General features: G+C 40.2%; 2 protein-coding genes across 3 annotated transcripts in view; one reads left to right on the top strand and one right to left on the bottom strand.

The window, feature by feature from the left end:
* Positions 1-2,988, bottom strand: part of IFT57 (intraflagellar transport 57) — a 53,882-nt gene extending 50,894 nt beyond the window's left edge. The window contains exons 1-2 of the mRNA XM_047876390.1: positions 2,645-2,988; positions 5-167 (exon numbers count right to left, since the gene is read on the bottom strand). Of these exons, the coding sequence (XP_047732346.1) occupies positions 5-167; positions 2,645-2,856 (375 nt within the window). The 5' untranslated portion in view covers positions 2,857-2,988. The remainder of the gene's footprint in view (positions 1-4; positions 168-2,644) is intronic.
* The window catches only part of LOC125175639 (serine/arginine repetitive matrix protein 1-like), a 181,338-nt gene that overhangs the window by 128,830 nt on the left and 30,463 nt on the right, over positions 1-22,045 (top strand). The gene's annotated exons all lie outside the window — the stretch shown is intronic.

The following is a 22,045-nucleotide window of genomic DNA, read 5'->3' as shown; positions in this document are numbered from 1 at the left end:
TTACAAATGATCGAAGTTCAGATAATATGTTAGATATAGTTGCATTAGGGTCATCGTATTCTTGAGGTTGCTCAAAGGGGCGTCCTGCTTTGTTAATCAACCAAGCAGCAAGAGTGCAAAACATGTAGAACTGTTCACCAGGGTTGGTAGGCAGTGCAAAATAGTGTCTGTTTCAAAACAAGGGGGGAGGATGGAATATGAAATATTTTTTAATGGCTTTAATTTCAATTTAACATTTTTAAATTAAAAAAAAATCTGCAATTCACCCTTTGAAGTTCCCAGTAATCCACAACACTCATATTAAAGTTTTTAATCAACAGGACTAGGGTAATTACTACTGTACACAAAATATTACATCAAAGAACTTAAACTCAAGTAAATGCAGGGCATGTTAAAAAACTGATCATGTACAACTTTTGCCAATATCATTTATGTCAGGAATAATTAATAAGAGAGTACCTCTTGAAAATGGTAATTTGGAATTAAAGACAATTTCAGAGTTTAACAAAAGACCTTAATGATTATTCACTATGCATTTTTACATTTTTTACAATGTCCCTGGTATCTTTACATACTGTTCCTAACCTATCGGGTATGTTAAACAGTTGTTCTCATCTTGGCTGCATAGCTGAATCCCCTGAGGAGCTCCTCAAACTATAGCTACTGGACCAAGCATTGCTTATTTCCTCATGAATTAAATCAGAACTTCTGGGAGTAGAGCCCCAGTACAAGTATGTTCCAAAAGCTTCGTATATGGTTTTGAGATGCAGCCAGCCTCAATAACCACTAAGTAGCATATCCACAGTCTAACAAACATTTATTGACTTTTGCTAAATCCCTTAGCCTACTAAAAACAGTCCTATGAAGATCAATATGATTTATACTTAAATAGGTTAAGAATAAAACTTGCTAACAACATTTCAGTCAGCTGATCAAAGATCTAATTTTGCCCTTTATGTGCAGTTATTGCCATTATGTTCATAACTGTATTTTTAGCTATTATAACTATTTTAAATAAGAATCAGCAGTCTACTCTTTCATGTTTTCCAAAGTTTGTCCTGCAGGGTAAGTGTAAATGTTTTGAAAGGTAAGAGATGGCTGGGAAGAAAAAGGTAATGAAGTTCTTCCAGGTATATGTTCACAACCCCTTCAAAGTACCCACTGCTAAAAATTCATCTTTTCCTTACTGGCTGATGACAACTCCATGACACAGGACTGGATATTGAAAGATGCTCCAGACCTAGTAGAGCGTTTTGCAAACTTTAGCATGCATCAGAATCACCTGAAAAGCTTGTTAAACACAGACTTCTAGGCTCCACCCCTAAAATTTCTGATGCAGGAGACCAGGGAAAGGGCCCGTGGAACTGCATTTCTAATAAGTTCCCAAGTGATACTGCTTTCGGTCTGATGACCACACTCTTGAGAACCATTAAATTAGGATATTGCCACTCAAATCCATGATTCAAAATATCCTGCTGAACTCCTGAGGAAATAGTACTGAGGTTATATCACTAGAGCCTTAAAGCCATTTTCTTTTAGTTTGAAAAATATACTTGGGGGCAAAAATGCATTTTTATCATAGAAAATGTTGGTTATTTATATTATCCTGTTTAATTCATTTATGTAATAACTCTCAATCTCACAATTTCTATCATGGATCAAGCAACACTACTTTTTCCTCTAACTTTTATTATAGACCGACTTAGCAATATGGGCAGTTTACATAGAGCCTACATATCTCAAAATTCAAGTTATTGGAAGAGATCAACTAATGAGATTAAAACTGTCATGGGAAATTATTTTAGCCAAGCTATACCCATTCAAAGAAATCACTACAGATTTTTAATCTAAATTGCACTTTACACAATAAACAAATCTAAGTATTAGCTTATTTATCTATCACTAAGCTACACTAACTGGAAGAGAAAGTGCTAGCTGTGCATTACCCTCAACAACTAATGGCATTGACTTCACGATATGATGGACTGTTCCCCACCAGAACAAGGGCAGAATTTTAGGTTGTATGATAGACACAGTTCCAGTAGCTGTCGTTTCATTTGTCTTTTCCACTTCTTAGTTTCTGAGAGTACTGTTACTGCAAAGGCAGGAGTCTTTTAAACCATAACAATTAATCAACAAGTTTACTTACTGCATATAAAGTCGAGCAAGGTCCTAGGTACCCGCAGTTAACCACTTGTAGAGACAAATTATCTCAGAGGAAAACAAAACCTAGAAGCAGCTAAAATGATATTCATCTTTGGGAATGAGATTATGGGTGATTTCAGTATTTTTTTTCTACACCCTTTCTTGTGTTTTTTTGAGTCCTCTACAATAGGTTCTTTTACAACTTTTGTAATCAGAAAAAACAGTTTGCGTTTTGTGGAGGTGCGTGGGTGCTTTAAAGTCTAGGAAAGCCGTCTTCCAGTCTTTTCTGCGTTTCTGAAACTTTACTCTCTCTAAAAAACACCAAGTCTAAACTCTGTGAACTCCGTGGCCTCTGTCGCCAAGTTCGGGGGGGAAGTGCCCCTTCCTGCCTAGGAAGATGGAGGCAAGTGCAACTCGCGTTCAAGGTTCCCCAGAAGGCGGAGGAGGCATCTCCCCGGGCCTGGCCGGCTCCCAGGCGCTGGAGAACGAGGGCACCCACCTGGACGGGGGCTTCAGGTTGTTCTTCCGGAGGAGTTCCTCCTCGTAGTGGAGTAGCTTCAGCTTCTCCACCAGGTCCTCCATCACCACGAACATGTGGTAGGCCGCACCAGGCCCCCGCTCCACGACCACCTCCCCGGCCCCTTCGCCGCGGGACCGAGACACCCCATCCTCCAAACCTGAGGGCGTGACCACTGCCGTCGCAGCCGCCATCACAGAGCAGGCAGAAAGAGCCCCGTGTGGGCTTCGGCCCACAGACCTCGGCCGCCTGAGCCGCCTGCGTTGCCGCAGACGGGACCGCCGCGACCGGTTACCAAGCGACCGCCGAGCAACCCGTCTCCAGGGTAACTAGACTCCGCCTCCTTCCCGCCCTGTTTTCTTCTAAATTCCCTCCAACCAGGGCGGGCTTTCTGGATGACGTCACGCCGGGACAGCGCCCCGAGCCTCTGGGGAGGAGATGGCTGAGAGGCAGTCCCGCCCCTCGTGGGGGCGTGGCGTTAGCCCCCCACCACCCCCGTCGGGTGCACGCCTCCTGGCAAAGGAGGGGCGGAGCGCATTTCTGCTGAGATCTCCCTGTAGCTCTTAGCTGGCTGGGAGCTGGTTGGGCCTGCTGGTTACGGACCGCTGCCCCGCGGGCGTCTGAGTTAGCCGCGGGTAGCCTTGAAAAAAATCAAACAGAAAGGAAGACGTGCACTGTTGAAGGCTAAGGTAGCCCACGACTATGATTTCCTTTTTCTTCTCAAAATTGGAAGTTTTCGAAGTTGCAACAATAGTGTCGTAGGTTTCCCTTCATCTCAGGAACTTTCCAACAAGAGGTTTCTGTATTTGCTGCATTTAACAGTACAGTATATTATAAACCTTGAAATATTATAATTCCCGGTTGTTACTCTGGCGCTAGAAAAAGGAAGGGGTGGGGGAAAAGAAGGGCAGGAGATAAGCAAAAAGGAGGCGTTGGGAAGGATTTGTTCTACCTCCGAAACATGAATTCTAAGTTCACATCCCGTTGATTAATCTGTTTCAAGCCCACTACATGTAGCATAAAGTTTTGAGGTTCCTTGTTAAAAATCATCAAGATAAAGGGGATTGTCTTGAATTTCTCTGTGCCACAGTTCTGTGTTGCTAAAGTTACTACTGTACTCTGCAGCTATTAGAAAGACATAGCTGACCACAGTTTTACAGTTTTCAAAAAAGGCTTGTGTATCAAGCAGTTTTCCAAAAAGCTGCATAGAAAATGAGGTAGATGGTGGATGTGTGGAGATTTCGTGGGAGAAGAAAATGTGTAGGAGGAGGCTGAAAATGTGTTTGTGTTTATAATGTGATTTGGGAAAGATCTCTGATGTATTATACCTGCTACTGGAGAATATGGAAGACTCACATTTTTTGACATAACTGAAGTTTGAAATTTATCTGTAATATATTTTTGTTCTTGTTAGAAAATGGGTGGAGGAATACTTTTCACTTTAATATCAGTCTAGACCTAACTTCTCTCTGATACTAATAACGTGAAAAATCAGGCAAATAAATACTTTTTTCCACTCACCAGAGAAAGGAAATACATACAATAATTTAGAAGTAACTCAAAGAGCCATAGATAACTTTTATTTTTAATTTTTTAATTTTTTTTTTTTTGAGAGGGAGAGAATGCATGTGTGTGCACATGTGGAGGTGAAGAGGAGGGGCAGAGAGAGAGGGAGAGAGAGAATCTTAAGCAGGCTCCATGCCCAACCCAGAGCCCTTGGGACTCACTCTCATATCTGTGAGATCATAATCAGAGCTGAAATCAAGAGTCAGATGCTCACTGGATTGAGCCACCCCGGTGCCCCAAGTCTTGCTTTTTAAATGAATAACATTTTACTGGCCTACTGCAAGTCATTAACCAGTTGATTTTAATAAAGATAGGTTGGAGGGGCCCCTGGGTGGCTGTCAGGTAAGGGTCCTACTCTTGACATTGGCTCAGGTCATGATCTCACAGTTCGTGAGTTCAAGCCCCACATTGGGCCCTGTGCTGGTAGCCTGGAACCTACTTAGGATTCTGTCTCCCTCTCTCTCTGCCCCTCCCACGCTTGCTCTCTATCTCCCTTTCAAAATAAATAAAAATAAACTTAAAAAAATAAAAATAAAAAAGATAGATTGGAAAGTTGGATTTGACTGTACTCCACTACAGATTTGATCTTTTTCTTTGCTAACTTGGAAGAGTGTTTCTCACTCATACATCCCCACCCCAGCCACCACACATATGGGCGAGGGATGCTATGGTAACTTTTAGTAACTTTCAGACTGCAAGATAGATGTTATGATTGGAGAAAAAAATGGAAGTTCAGGTCCATGCCTGTGGCTGTTTAAATGACACTCAAAAAGGCTATGGCTAAATTAGTTACACCTAGGGAGATAGATGTTTACTCAAGGCATGCTGCCTGCATAAGATGTTTTGACATTTTCAGAAAGTTAAATATAGTACTCAAGATGAAATAGCCAAACATTGTTTTTTGGCTAAGAAACTCTCCAATAACATATGTATTTTGACTGAAGGGGAAAAAATCCCACCTGTCCCAGAACTTAGCCATTTTCTTCTCAGGTACAATACTGACGCATCCTGGCTCAAAAGCAGTATGAAGAATTATTTTTCCCCTTCATTGTTGTGAAGAAGAAAAAGAGACTAAATTATAAAGTGTCCCCCAGTAAGTGTGGCCCAGAAAGAATGAAAGAAACAAAAAAGCCAACTGTACAACATTGTGTGTTTTCCCACAGAAAAAAAAGATGGGAAACAACACCGAAATGTCATTACATTTTTATAAGGCCCAGGGATTATTTTTGCTGACTCTTTATTTGCCCACAATAGTTGATAACACTTCTCTTTCCCTGGCGGAAGTAGTTTCCTTCACACATGTGACATGCACACTTAAATCCTCATCTGGCTGTTTCAGCCACTTAGAAACTTTGGATTACATTTTTGTTAGCAGTTTTGCAAGAGTAGCTCATGTGTTGACCAGGGAATTAGAGAAGAGCTTGAAGAGAAAGGAATGTTGATGCATATTCCTACTTCCTTTTAAGAATCTTAAGAGATTTATCCCTGGCTCTATGTGTTGACTACAATTTTGGCCAGGCTTCTGACTTTGATTTTTATCTCTTGCAAACTGTGAAATGATTGGAGGTAATTTTTAAGGCCCTTAAGGCCTTTTTGTGAGTGAATTAGCTGATCTCTGGAAACTGAACAGTATCTCTATCAAAGGTGATTTAAACTAAATGGATTTCCCTGAAAGATGCTGAGCAAGGCTGGGGGTGAATAGGAGTCAGGTTCAAAGATGGAGGAAAGCTTTCTAGCTACATCTCCAAATATAAGAACGAGTCCTTCAAGAAGACTGGGCATGCTTAAAGAACAACCCTCTTTCTGTTACAATTGGCTTAGTACCACCCATTCAAGATGTTAAAAACTTAGAAAGGCACTAATTGAATAAAACTTTCATAGTCTGACAGAAAGTATCTGCCAAAAATCTAAAAAGAAAAGAGTCATGTTTAAATGTGAAGCATTAAAGGCAATGCCTTTAAAGTCAAGAACAAGATGAAGACACCCACTCTTCTAAACTGTACTAGAAATCAGAGCCAGTACACTGGAAAAAGATTAGTAAGTATTGCAGAAGAAGAAACTATTGCAGGTGATATGATTAAGTAAAAACTCCAAGAGACTCTACAGACAAGCTATTAAGGCAGCTCAGCAAGTTTGCCTTATACAAGACCTAAATGAAGAAAATAGTTACTAGAAAACCAAAAACCATATATAGCACCCAGCAATAAGTCTATCATTATCATTATGGGGAAATTGTTAAACTTCGTTGAAAGTCATGGAAAAATCCAAATAGGGATACAATGTTCATGAATAAGAAAAATTAGTTATCTTTAACCCCATCTTTAAACTCAATGTGTTTTTGAATAAAATTACAAGAGGGCTGACACTGAAAATCATACATAAGAGTAAATTTAAAGAAGACCGGGGAAGGAATCATGATATCAGATAGTAGGTTTCCTAATCAAAGTGTAATTTAAATTAATGACATCACAGGAATAAAGAGAAAATAGAAAATCTGGAAATAGGTGGGAGTTTATTTGGAAAGTCGATATACAACAAAGTTGGTGTTACCAATTAGTGGAGAAAGATGGACTCTTCAGTAAATGATATTGAAGCTATGGGTTATCCATGTAGAAACAAAATTACATCTCTGAATTCTAACACATAAATTCCAGATGGATTGAAGACATAAATGTGAAATACTCATGGGATGTTTAGAAGGGAACAATGTAGGGAAGGATTTCTCGAAGGAAATAAAGAACAAATTTTAAAGGGAAGAGAAACTCATTAAAATTTAAGAACTTAGATACAAAAGAAGACTATATAAACAGTGAAGAAAAGAGATATTTGTGACCCATATAATGTCAATGGATTAGTCTCCAAAATACACAAAGGTTATCGCAAGGCCTCTGTGCCATGTTGGAGGATTTTTAGATGTTTTCTTAGAGGTCAGGATTTCTTAGCCTTTAACACTGTTGACATTTTAGGCTGGATAACTCTTTGTTGTTGGGTGCTGTTATGCACATTGTAGGATGTTTAACAGCATCCCTGGCCTCTATGCACTAGATGCCAGTAGTATCCATCCATAGTTGTAACAAAAATGTCTCCAGACTTTGCCACCTGGGCCTTGGGGAACAATATCACCCCTTGTTGAGAAACACTCCTCTAGATGCATGAGTTGAAATAGGAAATTCCTTTATAAGGACCAGGCATGTAAAGGGAAATGAGTAACTAAGCAATGTGGCTGGGGGGAAGGGGAGGAGCAGGGAGTGAGAGAAAGACTGGTGAACTAGAAAACTCATGCACCATCTCAAGGAGGGGGCATTTTTGTCATGTAGGAATTTGACCTAATTTTGTCATGGTTTATGATTTTTCAACAGTCTAAATCTGGATTTGTATGTCAATATGAGGTCCTAATTAATACTCTCTTCATACAAAATATTATTTCAGGGGCTACTTTAGTTGTTAAAGATACTTATTAATGCACTGAAGTTCAAAATTGAGAAGCCTTGTTCTTACCTTTTATTTTGATAGTCAAATCTTACTCCATTTGTAAATGTAGGAAATTTGTTATAGTCAAGTTTAAGGAGGGGATTTACAACTTAAATTTCTATAGAACTTTTAAAACTGTTCATAAACTTATCACATTTGTTTTAATATTGTCTGACAAACCATTCCAGGTGCTGTTAAATTTCCTGAATTTAAATTTTAAAAAGTGGTGGGAGGGAAGGGGAATATATTCTGTAAGTATTCCAATATTATTTGTAAACAAACTGCAATGTAAAACCAAGTCTAAATCAGTTACACGATTACATATTATAAACTGGAGTCACAAGTCAGTCTATTTCTGTAATGGGCCAAATTTTCAAATATTAGATACTTAAGTATCAAAGATGCACAAATTATTCTTTAGCATTATTATTACTATTCGGGGTTTGACTTTCATCGTTAGTGTATTTAGTGTTGCAGTTTTCCAGGTTTAAACTCTACTCACCCGCCTGAGAACCAATCATCATCCCAACCTGAAACTGAGAAGTTTCCCATGCAATATATCAAGAGATTCCTGGCCCAGAAGGTAGAAGAGATTCTTACCCACCAAGAACATCAGTGGGACATACTAAGTCCTAACTTGCCATAACAAACTCCCTAATTTACAAGGGGAATTGTTTTTGTCACCCATTCCCCTAGGTTTACTTCATTTTCTAGTTCTTCTCTACTAATCGAAGTCTTCTAACTCAATTTAAGATTATAGTTAACTGCGTTAGCTAACTTTGGTTCTCAAGGTAGATAAATGTAATCCAATTATATTGTACATATCTCAAGGTTTTGCTTTGCCTCATGGTCTCGTTTTCTTTGGAGAGAAACAATACATTTGTGAACTGAGTTCAGTTTACTGCCTCTGTGTAAGTGATGGAGATAGTTAATGAAAGGTGTAAGTAGGGGTGTGTGTGTTAGAGGAGGGGGAGTGAAAGACGATTATATTTGCATGTTGGAGTGTTCCAGCAATATTGTAGAGAAGCGACTATAGGAAGGTGAATGTTGATTCTGAAGGCTGTTTGTGTAGTCAGGTGAGAGATGGTCCTGAACTGAGTGGCAATTGGAGTAGGGAAAAAGTGATACTGAGATATTAGGAGAGACATTCAACAGAACTTTGTAATAGGCATCATGAGGTGTTCTCTAGGGCATGAATGGCACTACAAAGATGCCCCACTTTAAGGCAAGAAAACTAGCCTTTATATCCATGTCTCACTGGTTCATTGGCTATGGGCTGTCCCAGACATCTCTGGGTGAGATGGCTTCTATCGGCCAAGGGTAATTTTCTGGAGAAGGATGCAGCTGTGAATACCAAGTGGCCAATATTTATAACAACTGGGGAATGGGAAAATCAGTCTGGTAAAAAGAAATCTGGGTAGGCATCAGCAGCTTTTACTACAATAGTTGACATTAAAATGCAACACTTCTGAATTTCTTTATGTGGGATATGAACTGAAATAGTGAAGATGGTCTTGAGCTAACATTTTCAAAAAAGTAAGCCTGCTGATCACTATCGATCAGCTATAGTGTAAACTGTCAGGAAAATAGCAGATAAGTAACTGAAAACAATACAACAGTCTAGTTTTTTTTGATAAGAGTTCTATTCCATCATATGTGATAGCAACACTTTGATTTGATACATACTGGCTACTAACAAGAATGATTGATCTGATTTTTCAGAGTTTTGAAGATTAAATAGAAATAGATTTATTCTTTAGGGCCAGATTAAGAAAATTCAATTTATTTTACAGGCAGGGATGGGATTCTTTCTCCCAAGGAAAAATTAAATTCAAGCAGAGTAAACAACACGCTTTCTTAATCAGGCTTTCTAGAGCCTAAGAAAAGCAAAATCTGCTAGATGCTACACCTTCATGGTACAACTCTGCATCTCAATGCATAGTACGCCAGCCTTTCTGATGACCAGTTTCTCAAATGGTTATTGGCACCTTGTTGTGGGTGGAACCTGGTGCCCAAACCATTACATGCTAATAAGACATTGAATCCAATTGCCTTATTTTTGTTCCTAGCTATTTAGTAGAGATGATTTCTACTCTATATCTACATATTTTGCTTCATGAATATAAGAAGTAATACATCCTGTCTTTACATTTAGTGAGACTTTGATAATGAGATAACATTTTTTCCTTTCTTTCTGAAGGTGTGAATGTGAAAGCGCAAACTAATAGATCCAGAGAACACTGTTTTGCTTTTGACAGCCATGGAGAGTATTTTCTAGATTTTTTTTTTTTTTTGCACAGCAAATATTTGCATACATATAATGTGTTAGGCACTATGTGTGGGCATAGCGATACACAGGCTTATAAGCCTGGTGTCTGTGCTGAAATATCACATGCACTAATGCAGGATATACCTGTCAATTGGCAAGTGCAACCTATGATACAGGGAAGTAGGGTGTGCTTCGGAAAAAGGCTTTCCAGTCTTCTTTCTTCCTGCTCCTTAACAGGACAGAGATAGGTGGGCCTCCTCTATATTCCTCATAGTCTATTATACATTCTATGTCTCTAGTATCATTTTTTCCTAGGCTCTGAAAGGTTGGGAAGAATTAGCGAGGGGACACCAGTAGGAGAACCAATATGACTGCAGTAGATCTCTGGTCTGAGGAGTCAAACTTCAGAGCAAAGTTGATGGCTCTTCTCCTTTGTGTCTAACATGGGGTATGATGCCCTTTAGACTTTTGTTTAAGTGTGCAGGGGCATGAGCTAACTCTTTGCCTAGGGATTTTAGCAAGGGGTCTGCTATATATAATTAGATATTTTCAGAATCTGGAGAAGAATATGCACCTATAGCCCATTTGCTAAGAATTGAAATTGGAATGTGCTTAAGTAAATCCCAAAGAACTCATCCCCAAAATAGTCCTGAATCAAGAGTGTATAATTAAAAACTCTTCCTATGACTTTCTAACAACTTATCATTTTCAATAAGTCTTTGTGCTTGATCTACATGGCCAGTGTATGTATACGTGTGTGTGTGTGTGTGTGTGTGTGTGTGTGTGTGTGTGTGTGTGTATTTAAATTGTAACTGCAGAATTCGCAGGAATACTCATAAACTTAGTGTAAAACTTTTTTTCCTTTTCCCCAGTACCCGAAGTCAGAGTATGAATTTTTCATAGTAACTTTCTGAGGAAGTTACTGAGGAAGAGTAGACAATTAATGGTACATAGACTGTGTGGTTGTCTCCCCCTAAAAGGGAGATTTTCCCCCATAGTTCCCCCACAGAATGGAGTTGATGGTTTCCTCTTCACCCCATACTTCTGTGAAAAAATGACTAACCATCTACCAGCCCATTTTTTTTTACCTATTAATGTGACATGTTTATACTTCTTTAGTCCATTTCCAGACTCCACACTTTGAACAGACTTCTCTTTGCTTTTTCTTATGCCTCTAAAACTTTTTGTTTTCATGGCTTTAAAATAAGGTTTACTCTCTGGTAGAACAACCCACCTTTCTCAATCTTGATTATCATATTTTTATTCTTCCAGATGAACTCTAAACTTGTTTAATATTAAAATGTGTGCTCTTAGGGTATTTTTTTTTAATAATATTGAGTTTACCATCCAAGGATTTGGCACATACTTTATTTGAATCTCTTATTGGAATAAAAAGGTTTCTGAAAAACTGTTCTATTTTCAATTTTTAAACTGATAGTCAATTTTAAAACACAAATTCTTGCTATTTTCCTTATGCTTGTAATTTAGCACTGTTGAGTATGAAAATTCCATATTTTACTTTCTGAAGGCAAGGACAGATTGTTACATTGCAAAAGATTTGAATCTCCTCAGCTTCTTGGAGGAAGAATAATGCTTCTGAAATGGGAGGCAGAAGCTTTTATAAGTAAAATTAGAAATGCCCTAGAGGATCTTGTTCTTTCAAAGGAAACACCAAGTCCTTTTATGAAATAAAAAGAAAAAGGTCTTTATTCTTGCTTGGAATACAATGATGGCTTCCTTATAGTTGTCTCTGCAGACCTGGTCCTTTTTCACAGTTTTGTCTACATTGTTCTCAGAGTAATCTTTCTAAAATGCAAATATGGACATGTCACTGTCTTACCCGACATTCATATATAGATCACCGTTTGCAACAATATCCAAAATTTCTCAGCCTGCTATACAAGTTTCCTGGGACAGATCCAGGCTTTATGGGTCCTGAAGCTTATGCAATTTATGGGAAGTGGGGATCCCTTTTAATTTAAAAATATGAAATTTTGAATTCAAAATCAGCAACAGGACCTTAAAGGAGGCAATGCATAAATTTCACTCATTTCCTGGAATATCTGCCTCTAGTAAGAGAATTATCTTATCATCTCAAACAAGTTAAGGTTACCAGCTCAAATAAATAATGATCAAAATAACGCATCTAACAAGTTGAAGTTGAAAAAACTTTTTTCTTCTATCCTAGATTCTCTGACTGTGGCCCTACATACTAGACTGACAAAAGAGAATAACAGTTTATTAATGTGCAGTGAGTATACCTGCAGGAGAAACTTAATAAGAATAACTCAAAGAGGTGGTTAAAACTTGGGCTTACATAGCATCCCAACAAAGAATAAGTTTGTAGAGAAGTGACATAACAAAGGAAAGGAGTCTCAGGCTTCCAAGGTAAGTATATGGGGGAAATTATTGAAGATAAGGATTATTTTGGTGAAGAATGTTAAGCAGATTTCCCTCAGTGCTGTCTCTGGGCTCCTAAGAGTCTTTGGTGACTGGGAGTCCAAGTTTGATTTTAGGCAAATATGGGGGAGGGCAGAGAGATTTTTTTTTGGTACCTGCTATTTCTCAGTTGTTTTCAGCTCAAAATAACCCTTATGCCAAAGTTGCATATTTTTGTGTATCATAATATGATCACCTACAGCCTACACATCTCTGACAAAACAAGGTGCCTGTGTGTGGCCAGGATGGTTCTTCCTAACATGAGATAGACATGCTGAGCCCTTTTTATAGTCATCACAAGAAGGAGAATATTAAGCCCGTAGATTTCAGATGAGGTTGTTTACAGTTAGGTTCAGGTTTGTGTCTTAAGTCATTAAATTAAATAAAGTGGATTCAATTACTTACCTGTGCTTTGAGATTGTAACTCTCTACCTCGTAGTAACTAACTTCCTTCACTAATCCTTAACTGCCTGGTTTAAATATCGATTTATCAGTCTTCTTGTCTGGTTGAGCCACAATTCTTAATGACGTTTTACTAATGGCTGATTGGATTCTCTGTCTCTGATATCTTTGTCTGGCTTTGTAGTCAATACCACCAAAGTCATTATTAATAATAATACCATTATTAACTCTTCCACACACCAGACAATGGTCTCTCTTTAGTTGAGGGTGGAGAGGGTAGAATGATGAGAAGTGCTACACAGTCTTGTTTTTCATACCCAAAAACCTATCCTACCCTCACACTGTAAATTTGGTTTCCCCCTTTTATTTCCTCTAGAGATTCTTTTAAATTTTTTTAATGTTTTATTTATTTTTGACAAAGAGAGAGAGAGACAGAACATGAGTGGGGGAGGGGCAGAGAGAGAGGGAAGACACAGAATCCAAAGCAGGCTTCAGGCTCTGAGCTGTCAGCACAGAGCCTGACTCGGGGCTTGAACTCAGACCTCGAGATCATGACCGGAGCCAAAGTTGGTCGCTCAACCAACTGAGCCACTCAGGCACCCTGCTTCCTCTAGAGATTCTTAACAATGGTAATGATTCCTTACTCTTTTTCTTAAAGTTTATTTTGAGAGAGAGAGTGTGTGCATACACGTGTTGGGGAGGGGCAGAGAGAGAGGGAGAAAGAGAGAATCCCAAGCAGGCTCCACACTGTGAGCATGGAACCTGACACAGGGCTTGATCCTACAACCATGAGATCATGACCTGAGCTGAAACCAAGAGTCTGATGCTTAACTGACTGAGCCACCCAGGCGCCCTGATTCCTTATGCTTTAGGTGACTTTTCTCTATAACACTTGTGTTCGTCCAAATCTTCCAAGAGTCACAGGATAAATAGGATCAGACATGACAGAATTTTATTAGGCTATATGCCTGGGATTGAAAATGGGAAGGGAGCTGGGTAAAGACTGGGTCAACAGTCAGCTCTTGGTACAAGATTAATCCCAAGTGAAGAATAATGGGGAGGAACGTTGTGTGGAAGTACTCATTTTATACTACAATGCAATCTAAGGCCCCACTTAAAGCTGGCATCCTTTTGTTGTATTGTTATGCCCAGAATTCATGATCCCCAAAGACCACCAGGGAGCAGAGTCCGATGCAAAAGCAAAGAGCCTTTATTCGAGCTAGCTCAAGCTCAATCCCCTACCTGCACCAATGCAGCAGTGAGATACCAGAGAGAGAGAGAGCGGGTTTCAAAAGCACAAAGGTTTTATAGGGATCATGGCCCTAGCCAATTGGCTGGGGAAGAGTCGTAGCCTCAGTTGATTGGCTGGGGAAGGATAGAACAATGGCTGCCAAGGTGTGGTCCCAGATCAGCAATTATCAGCGTCACCTGGAACTTGTTAAAAATGCAAATGTTGGGCCTGGTGGTCAAAGACCCACTGAATCAGAAACTCTGCTGGTGGGGCTCAGCAATCTGTGTTTGAACAAGTCTTCCAGGAGATTCTGATGCACCTAAAGTTTAAGAACCACTGTGTCTGAGGATCTCTAACATGTTTGGCCTCAGTGTATACAGAACGTTTCTCACTGGTCACCTATTAACCATTAGCTGTCAGCCTTGCTTTGCTATATAAATACCTAGAACCAAACACCATCCCCAGAGACTCTGATTTAATTGGTTTGGGGAGGGGTAAAATGCTCCTAGGTCATTCTAAACCTGGGCAGGGTTGAGGGCTCCTGCCTCTGGCCCCTACCTGAGAGAAGCCCTCCCTCTTCTACTCACACTTTCCATGCCTCTCACATTCCCCTTCCTCCCACCTTAGACTTCGGAAGAATGCATCAATCGGTAGCCTGCTTTCTTAGAAAACATAAATTACTCAACGGGAGGAGGCGTGGTCTGAGGTTTGAGCAAGAACTTCTTTCTGCGGCCATGTCAGGGACATAGTCACTAGTCGGCCGGCCTAGGTCTGCTCTTTCAGTATCACCCTGTAATATGGATGGAATGAATATTCCCAGGTTTGGAATATGTTGCCTCCAGAAGCCAAAGACACCTTTGAAATGCTTTCCTTGCTTCTTTGTGTAACGAATGCAAGATACAGTAATTTGTCTTTTACTTTGGAGCATGTCCCAGCATGCCCCTGATCACTAGGTTCTCAAAACTTCACTGAAAAGACTGGCACCTGAACCTTTGCTCCTTCATTCTCTAGAGTGAATGCATCTTACCAAGGTCTCCAACATCCTAATCATCTCTTACTCCTGTTTAATGGGCATCAAATCATGGATGTGATAGATAGGTGTGATGTTCTGTGGGGTTTCCTGAAGGTCTAGATCTCTCTGGACTATGATCGAGGGCAGGAGAGTGAACATAGCCCTGAAGGAAAATTTTGAAGGAATATTATGTCCATCCATGTGAATACAAACTGTTTCTGATCCTCTTTCCTGATGGGATTGAATAGAATACATACATTCACTAGATTAATGACTGCATATTGTGTACCTGATGCCATATTGACTTTCTCTATCTTCTATACCCTGGCTGGCATAGTAGCTACAAACTAGGATCTTGGTTGGCATTGTGATAGTCTACAGTTATTCTCCAAGATTCATCTGACTTTTCAAGGGGCCTGAGTATCAAATTAAATGGATATCTGATAAGAGCCACTCTTCCTGCATCCTTCAAATATATAATGCTGGTGCTCATCTTTGCCACACCCCTTCATGGGATATTACAATGTTTTAAATTTACTATAGGGAGGATGATTTCAGAAGTTTCCAAAAAAAAAAAAAAAAAGTTTTCATCTGACTATCCTGCTATGATGATAGCTCTTATTTCAGAAGCCAGGGACATAATGTGGGGATTACTCCAACTACCAAATGTATCAATTCAAATAACGCATATAGGCATTGTATTGTCATGGTACCTGCTTACCATGGTGTGGTAGAGTCCTTCCTCCTAGGGACTTAACCCCTTCTTTAGCAAATTGGTTATAAATATGAAAATTCATTCTGATCTGGGAACTGAGCAAGTAATTATGACTTTGTTAGGCAACCACTCGGCATCTCGCTCCTCTGTTCTTATCTTTATTTGGTTGTAATGTTAAGTAACACCCTCGTTAGCTGTCCATCTGTTTTGCCCCTAGAGACACTATGCTCTATTAACCATCTCTACAACTCCCTGTGGGTCAAGCAGCCTTGGCTGCCCCACGGTCTTGCCAGTCATTATGGTAATTACAGCCTCCCAGCTCCTGATAGACAAGTGCTGCCATCTGGCCTCTATTACTTCAAGACCCCATCATCTCCAGGGATGCTAGCCAGCCCAGTTATGCAACTGTTTCTAGTACCAACATTTCCGGCCTGTAGAGGAAAGCCATCAGAGAATTTCTTAATGGTACTGGTTCTACTCTTACCAGTGCATTACTGATGGCCTTGGTGAATGGTGTGCTATCTGGACCCTCCTGTGAAACATAATCTTCTGATGGGTCTTCTGGCCTTATATATCCACACCACATGCTCACTTCTTTCAGCTACTTAATCCCTTCATTTGCCTTCTGCTAGGGCAATTTGGACATTTCTACTGAGAGTCACCCAAGCTTCTAGGAGCCACCCCAGCTGTGAGTTTACCTATCCTCTGGGTCCTTGGTGGGCTTTTAAATCCTGAGTCTTAATAAAGTATCCCCAAGTCAATGGATTCTGGCTTATTCAGTTGTACACTTTGTCCCCATTGATCAAGAACTTTCAAAATCTACTTCCAGGAGTAATTTCCTGATTCTTACTAGGATATGCCAGCTCATTCATATAATTCGTTAGGGGGATAGTCTCTTTCCTCCTTTGTAAGGCTCAGCACATCTCCAGCTGTGTTAAGCTGAGATTTAACTCTAAATGTTGTCTTGGCAACCATGAAAGGTAGCAGGGGTAGCCCGAGTGGCCATCATCTGTTGCCTTGTTAGGGTGAATTGCTTCTGGGAAATGCTGCAGAAATGCTAGTTCGTGCCAGGGAGGGGTGTGTTACCTCTGCAATCCCAGAGTGTCTGGAAGGATGCAGAAGCAACATCCTGTAGACATTCAGATGTCCCTATTCTGTTTCAGAGTCTCAGGTTTTCCCCACTAGGGCCCTGACCTTCCCATGGCAGACCTTTTCTGCCAGAGAATTAAAATGTCTCAGGAGCTCTGATACTTTAGCAATCAAGTCTTCAGCCTGCTGCTCAACTGGGTCAGCCCCCCAGCAGGAGATGGGCATCTTTGGAAGCTACCTTCCAGGGTCTCTGGCTGTCATATTTAGGTGCTAACTGCTTGTTCATAACCCTTATCACCCATTATCCCTCTGAAGGATGTCAGTACAATTTAGCAGTGATCAGCCAACCCCCCTATCTCTGTAAGCATGGTTCCCTCCATAGTTTTCAAATGCCAATACCATATCTACCTATCACAGCATTTATCTCCACTTGAATGTTTCTGAAGAGCCCAACATTCACCAAGACCATCAGGAATGCACTGATGAGGAGTGCCTGGGTGGCTAAATTGGTTGAGTCTGACTCTTGATTTCAGCTCAGATCATGATCTCAGGGTTTTGGGATTGAGCCCCATGTCAGGCACTGTGCTAAGCGTGGAGACTGCTGGAGATATTCTCTCTCTCTTTCTCTCTCTCTCTCTGTCTCTCCTGCCCTTCTCCCCTCCCTCTTTCTAAGGGGGGGGGGGAAGGAATGCACTGGTGAAAACTAATTGAAATCTAGCAACTTAGTTACTACCTTTTGGCAGAAACTGTGTGCTTCACCTCCAAAGAATACAGCATCCTCTATCTGCATGGTGATAGGTGAGCCATTACCAAACCCATGGCTTACTGCCTTTTTGTCTCGGTCCTCTGAGAATTAGACACCAAGACTGGATTAAACATCAAAGGATTTTATTAGGGAAAATGCCTGTATGAGAAAATGATGAGAGAGATGGAAAAGGCTGGAAGAGCTTTCAGACCATGATCAAGTCTGACCTTGAGCGAGGAGGAAATGGAAGGGTGAGTGGAAGCATGCGGTTACTGTCTAAGGAAGGTTCAGCAAGGCCACTGAGGAAGCCCTCAAACCAAGATCAACCATCAACCCTTGTGTCCTCCAGTGCAGTCATTGCCCAGCGGCAGCCCTTGAGAAGCACTGCCTTTGCACAAACAAGACAGTGGTTTTCAGATTCTAGCATTTGGAGCCTCTGCTCAACTCTGCTTGTTCTCATGGCCACCACAGCTTAATTAGGGTTTTGATCACTATTTATGCATAGCAACACACATGAAACAGCAGCTCAAGACACCATTCTATTATGTTTGCAGTCAGTGTTAAAGAAAAACCCAAATGGAGGTCACAATTTGGATATACCCCTTGACCAAACACTCATAGTCATGTAACCAAAACTTAAACTGTCCTAATTTTCCTTGAAGTGCTAACTCTGACCTTAAACAAAACTTAAGCTCTCTTCAGCTTCCTGCCAATGAGCTACAAATAAGTAAGGTTATACAGTGTTCCTACCCTAAAAAGAATGTAAGTTTCTAGTAACCAATCATAACAGAAAACAATGTACTTTGTCACTCATGTTTTGTAAACTGAGCTGTAACTCTGAGACCCGAGCTTCATACTGTTAAGTTTGGGAGAGTCTGCACAGGCAAAGGTTTGCCTGAGGATCCCCCTTGGAATAAAGATGAGCTAGAAGGAAGGTAGCAAGCACAAAGCAGTTTATTAAGGACCATACACTCAAGGTGGGAGAGCAGGCAGGCTCAGAGCTGACAACTGCCTTGAGGTTACTGGGATCCTCCCCTTTTACCTGAGTGGGTCTTAAAACATGGACAGGGTGGTTTCTAACGGAGGTTGCTTCCAATCATTCAGGGGACTCCTCCCACAGGTTGGGAGGGGGAGTTTTTGACCCTATAAAGGGCGTACCAGAACTGTCCAGGCAGCCTTTCTCTATGGGGTGGGGGAGAGGGGCATAACTGCAATGCAAATGCATTATAATTAGTCTAGGGGTTATCCTGGGGCAGAGGTGGAAGAGGAGGGCATGTAGCTCTGCACCTGTGGCTCCTGATCTGTTAATCCCAGGGTCTTGGAAGCTACAAGGTCAGAATTGTGCCCTTAGGCTTCTAATGTGTAATCTATCGCTGTCCTTCCCTCCAGCTCTTGTCTAACCCACTGCCTACTCTATCATTCTCCCCTCAAGGACTTGGGAGCCTAATCTTTCAGGTCAAGGAAGAAGTTCCTCAGGATGTTCCTTCCACTGCTCATATCTAGCTTCTACCTAACAACACCACTTTTGGTTTTAAAGTCTCTGCTAACAGTTCATTTCCTGTTCAATAAAATATTCGTATCAAGTACAACTCTGAATTTTCTTTTGACAGTAGACTCTATTAGCCAGGAACTTAAATACAGCGTATCAAGCATGGATTGTCTTTGTAATGTTTCGGGACTCAGCTAGGAAGGCTCCAAGGTTGGGGTGATTCCATGGTTGGGAGTTGGGATTCCTCCAGAGGCTTGTTTGCTCATAACGGGGCAGCTGGGCTGGGAGGGTGCGAAGATTAGGACTGCCCACTAGAGGGCCTACACATGGCCTCTATGTGACTTGGCTTCCTCACAACTGATGGATGACCTCAGGGTAGTCAGACTTCTACAGGGTGGCTTAGTGCTCCAAGTGTAAGCGTTCTAGTGAACAAAAAACACTCTTTATGATCCAGCCTCTGCAGTACTGTACTGGTCAAAGTAGTCACAAGTCTGCCCACGGGAAGAGGACAAAGCCACACACCTATCGATGGCAGGAGTGACATAATCTTGTGGACATTTTTTTTAAGCATCAGAAGCAGTCAACAGGTTCCCGTAAGGAAGACTAGAAAACCTGCAGCTTAATTTGTTGCCATTTCTAGCTTCCTGGATTTGTGCTCATCATAATATTCTTCACCTTGTAATGCAATTGCCTGTTTACTTCTGTTTCAGTCTTGTTCCCCTGCATCTGGCACACAGGTGCTTAATAGGCATTCAATGAACTGTTCCTTCCTTAAACCTACTTTGGGAGCAAAACCAACATATAATAGTGTACAATGTAGGACAATAAAATCACAAGTTCATATGGTTCAAGTTGTTCTATAAGAGTTAAGTTTTCCTTGCTCTCTCATCTGAATTAAATCCAGGTTGATAAAAACCAGGAATTATCCAAACAAACTATAGGGAGCCATTTCAGGATTCTTTTATTTCTGAGGTGGTTGATAAACATTTTGACTATGGTCTGACGTATCATTCCAAAATAATAAAATCCGAACTTGCCTCCTGAAAATGGCTTTTCTAAACTGGGAATTAGGGAACTGATTTCCTATCCAGAAGCAATTACGTGGCATTAATAAGTAATTAATGACTTTTTAAGGACATCCTCGGTGTATTCAAATGCAGTGTGTTTGCCCCTGTAAGAGAACTGTAAGAGAATTGGGAACAATGGCAGCACTTGGTCCTGAAGGATATTCAGAACAATTCTCTAACTTTTCCCTACTCATATCTCCCTTTAAAAATATTACCAAAAAGTAAATGAAGAATATTAGATAATAAAATTGATTAAACCAGTTAATCTGTATCTACATGGTAGTTAAAATACAAAGTATCAGAAGAAGCAAGAGGGAAATGAATGAGACCAAACTGAAATACATTTGATGGCTGTGTGTCAAATTACCCCTGAGTTTTTTTAATCTCTGTGTGATTTATGCATGAAGAGCTAGCTAATTTGTAATATTGTTTGGAGAACTCAGAGGTATCAGAGTGAAGGCAGTTTTTCCAAACTAAAATGAGTTGGGAAGATAAGACAATCCACCATTTAAAATAAATTGGTTTAGGGACTAGCGAAACTCGGTACAAAGCTATAGCACAAATGAAATCCTTATTGGAAACTTAGCTTTGACCTGTCAGTAAATACAAAATTCTTATTTCAGTCTTGTGCAGCAGTAGACATAGTTTATTTATAATTTTGATTTTGCCTGTGACAATAGCTTTGCTAGCTTGGTAACTTAAGAAATTTATAGAATTTTGAAGAAAAAACAAAGATACATTGAAATTAGAAAAACACCTTTCCTACCAATCCACGCATTTCATCGTTGAACAGACTCTAATCATTGGTCTTGGGACTCTCTTTCTTGAAGATCAGTAGGATTTCACTGTTACCTTGTTTGTATTCCCCCTTGGTTTTTGCAGACTAGAATGGAACAAAGTAGGCTCCTTCCTCCATGATTTCTCTGTCTTAATTTGGGTAGGCCTGCTCAGAGAGAATATGTATGTGGAGATGAGAGGTAGCTGTTTAATTCTGCTTTAGCATAACATATTGGGTTGAAAGCATAAAATAAAAGTTAAAAGTACCATGAATCCAGAAAGACCTGGTTAGGTAACTATATCCTAGTTAGGGATCAGTTCTAAGAGTCATGGGGAGCGCTTATATCTGTCAGTTAAGGCTACAGAGCTAAAGAGAAAGTTCTTCTAGTTTGAGAAATTAACTTATTCAAGTCTGAAGAGAACATAGTCATGCAATACACACCAGTATGCATGTCTTTTGTGATACCTATTTGTCATTGACAGTTTCTAGCTATAAAGTCAAGGTAATTAACTGAAGATTAATCGTTTTCCATACCAAAGCTAACATTTTATGGGAGTCTTCTTAAATGTGTAAACTTCATGATCCTGCTCTATTAAAAACTAGTTCAGTGAACAGCAGTTAGGCTGCTGATCTGCAGATGCCCATCCCCCAACCAACAAGACATTCTAATTTACTGTGCTTGGATGGAGCCTGTACGTCTATGTGTTTACAATCTACACAGATAAATCTGAAATGCAGCTAGTAGTTATATCATCTTCCCGGCAAAGTTACTGCTTCTAACTTGTGTCATGTGCCTCTGTATAAAAATTCAGAACTACCTTCTTTCTTTTTCACAAAATACTGCTTGTCAGATTAACTACCCTATTTTGTGACATTTTGCAATGTGAATTTTCCTTCCTTAGTTATCACTTCACTCCATCCATCTTGGACTTCTTGTTAATAGTGTTCTACCTTATAGCAGAGATGTTTCTCCTTTATGAAGAAGAAATAAAACCAAAAGTAAGCAGTTTTTCCTCCTTTCACTGGATGATTTTTTTTAAAAATCATATTCTTTAAGAAGCAGGGTCTATCCAGTCTTTACTGCTGTCTTCTTTTGCAAACCTAATTTTG

Source organism: Prionailurus viverrinus, chromosome C2, assembly GCF_022837055.1.
Source record: "Prionailurus viverrinus isolate Anna chromosome C2, UM_Priviv_1.0, whole genome shotgun sequence".
NCBI classification, from domain to species: Eukaryota; Metazoa; Chordata; class Mammalia; order Carnivora; family Felidae; genus Prionailurus; species Prionailurus viverrinus.
The sequence above is the reverse complement of the archived record's forward strand: the minus strand, read 5'-3'. Positions and strand labels throughout refer to the sequence as shown.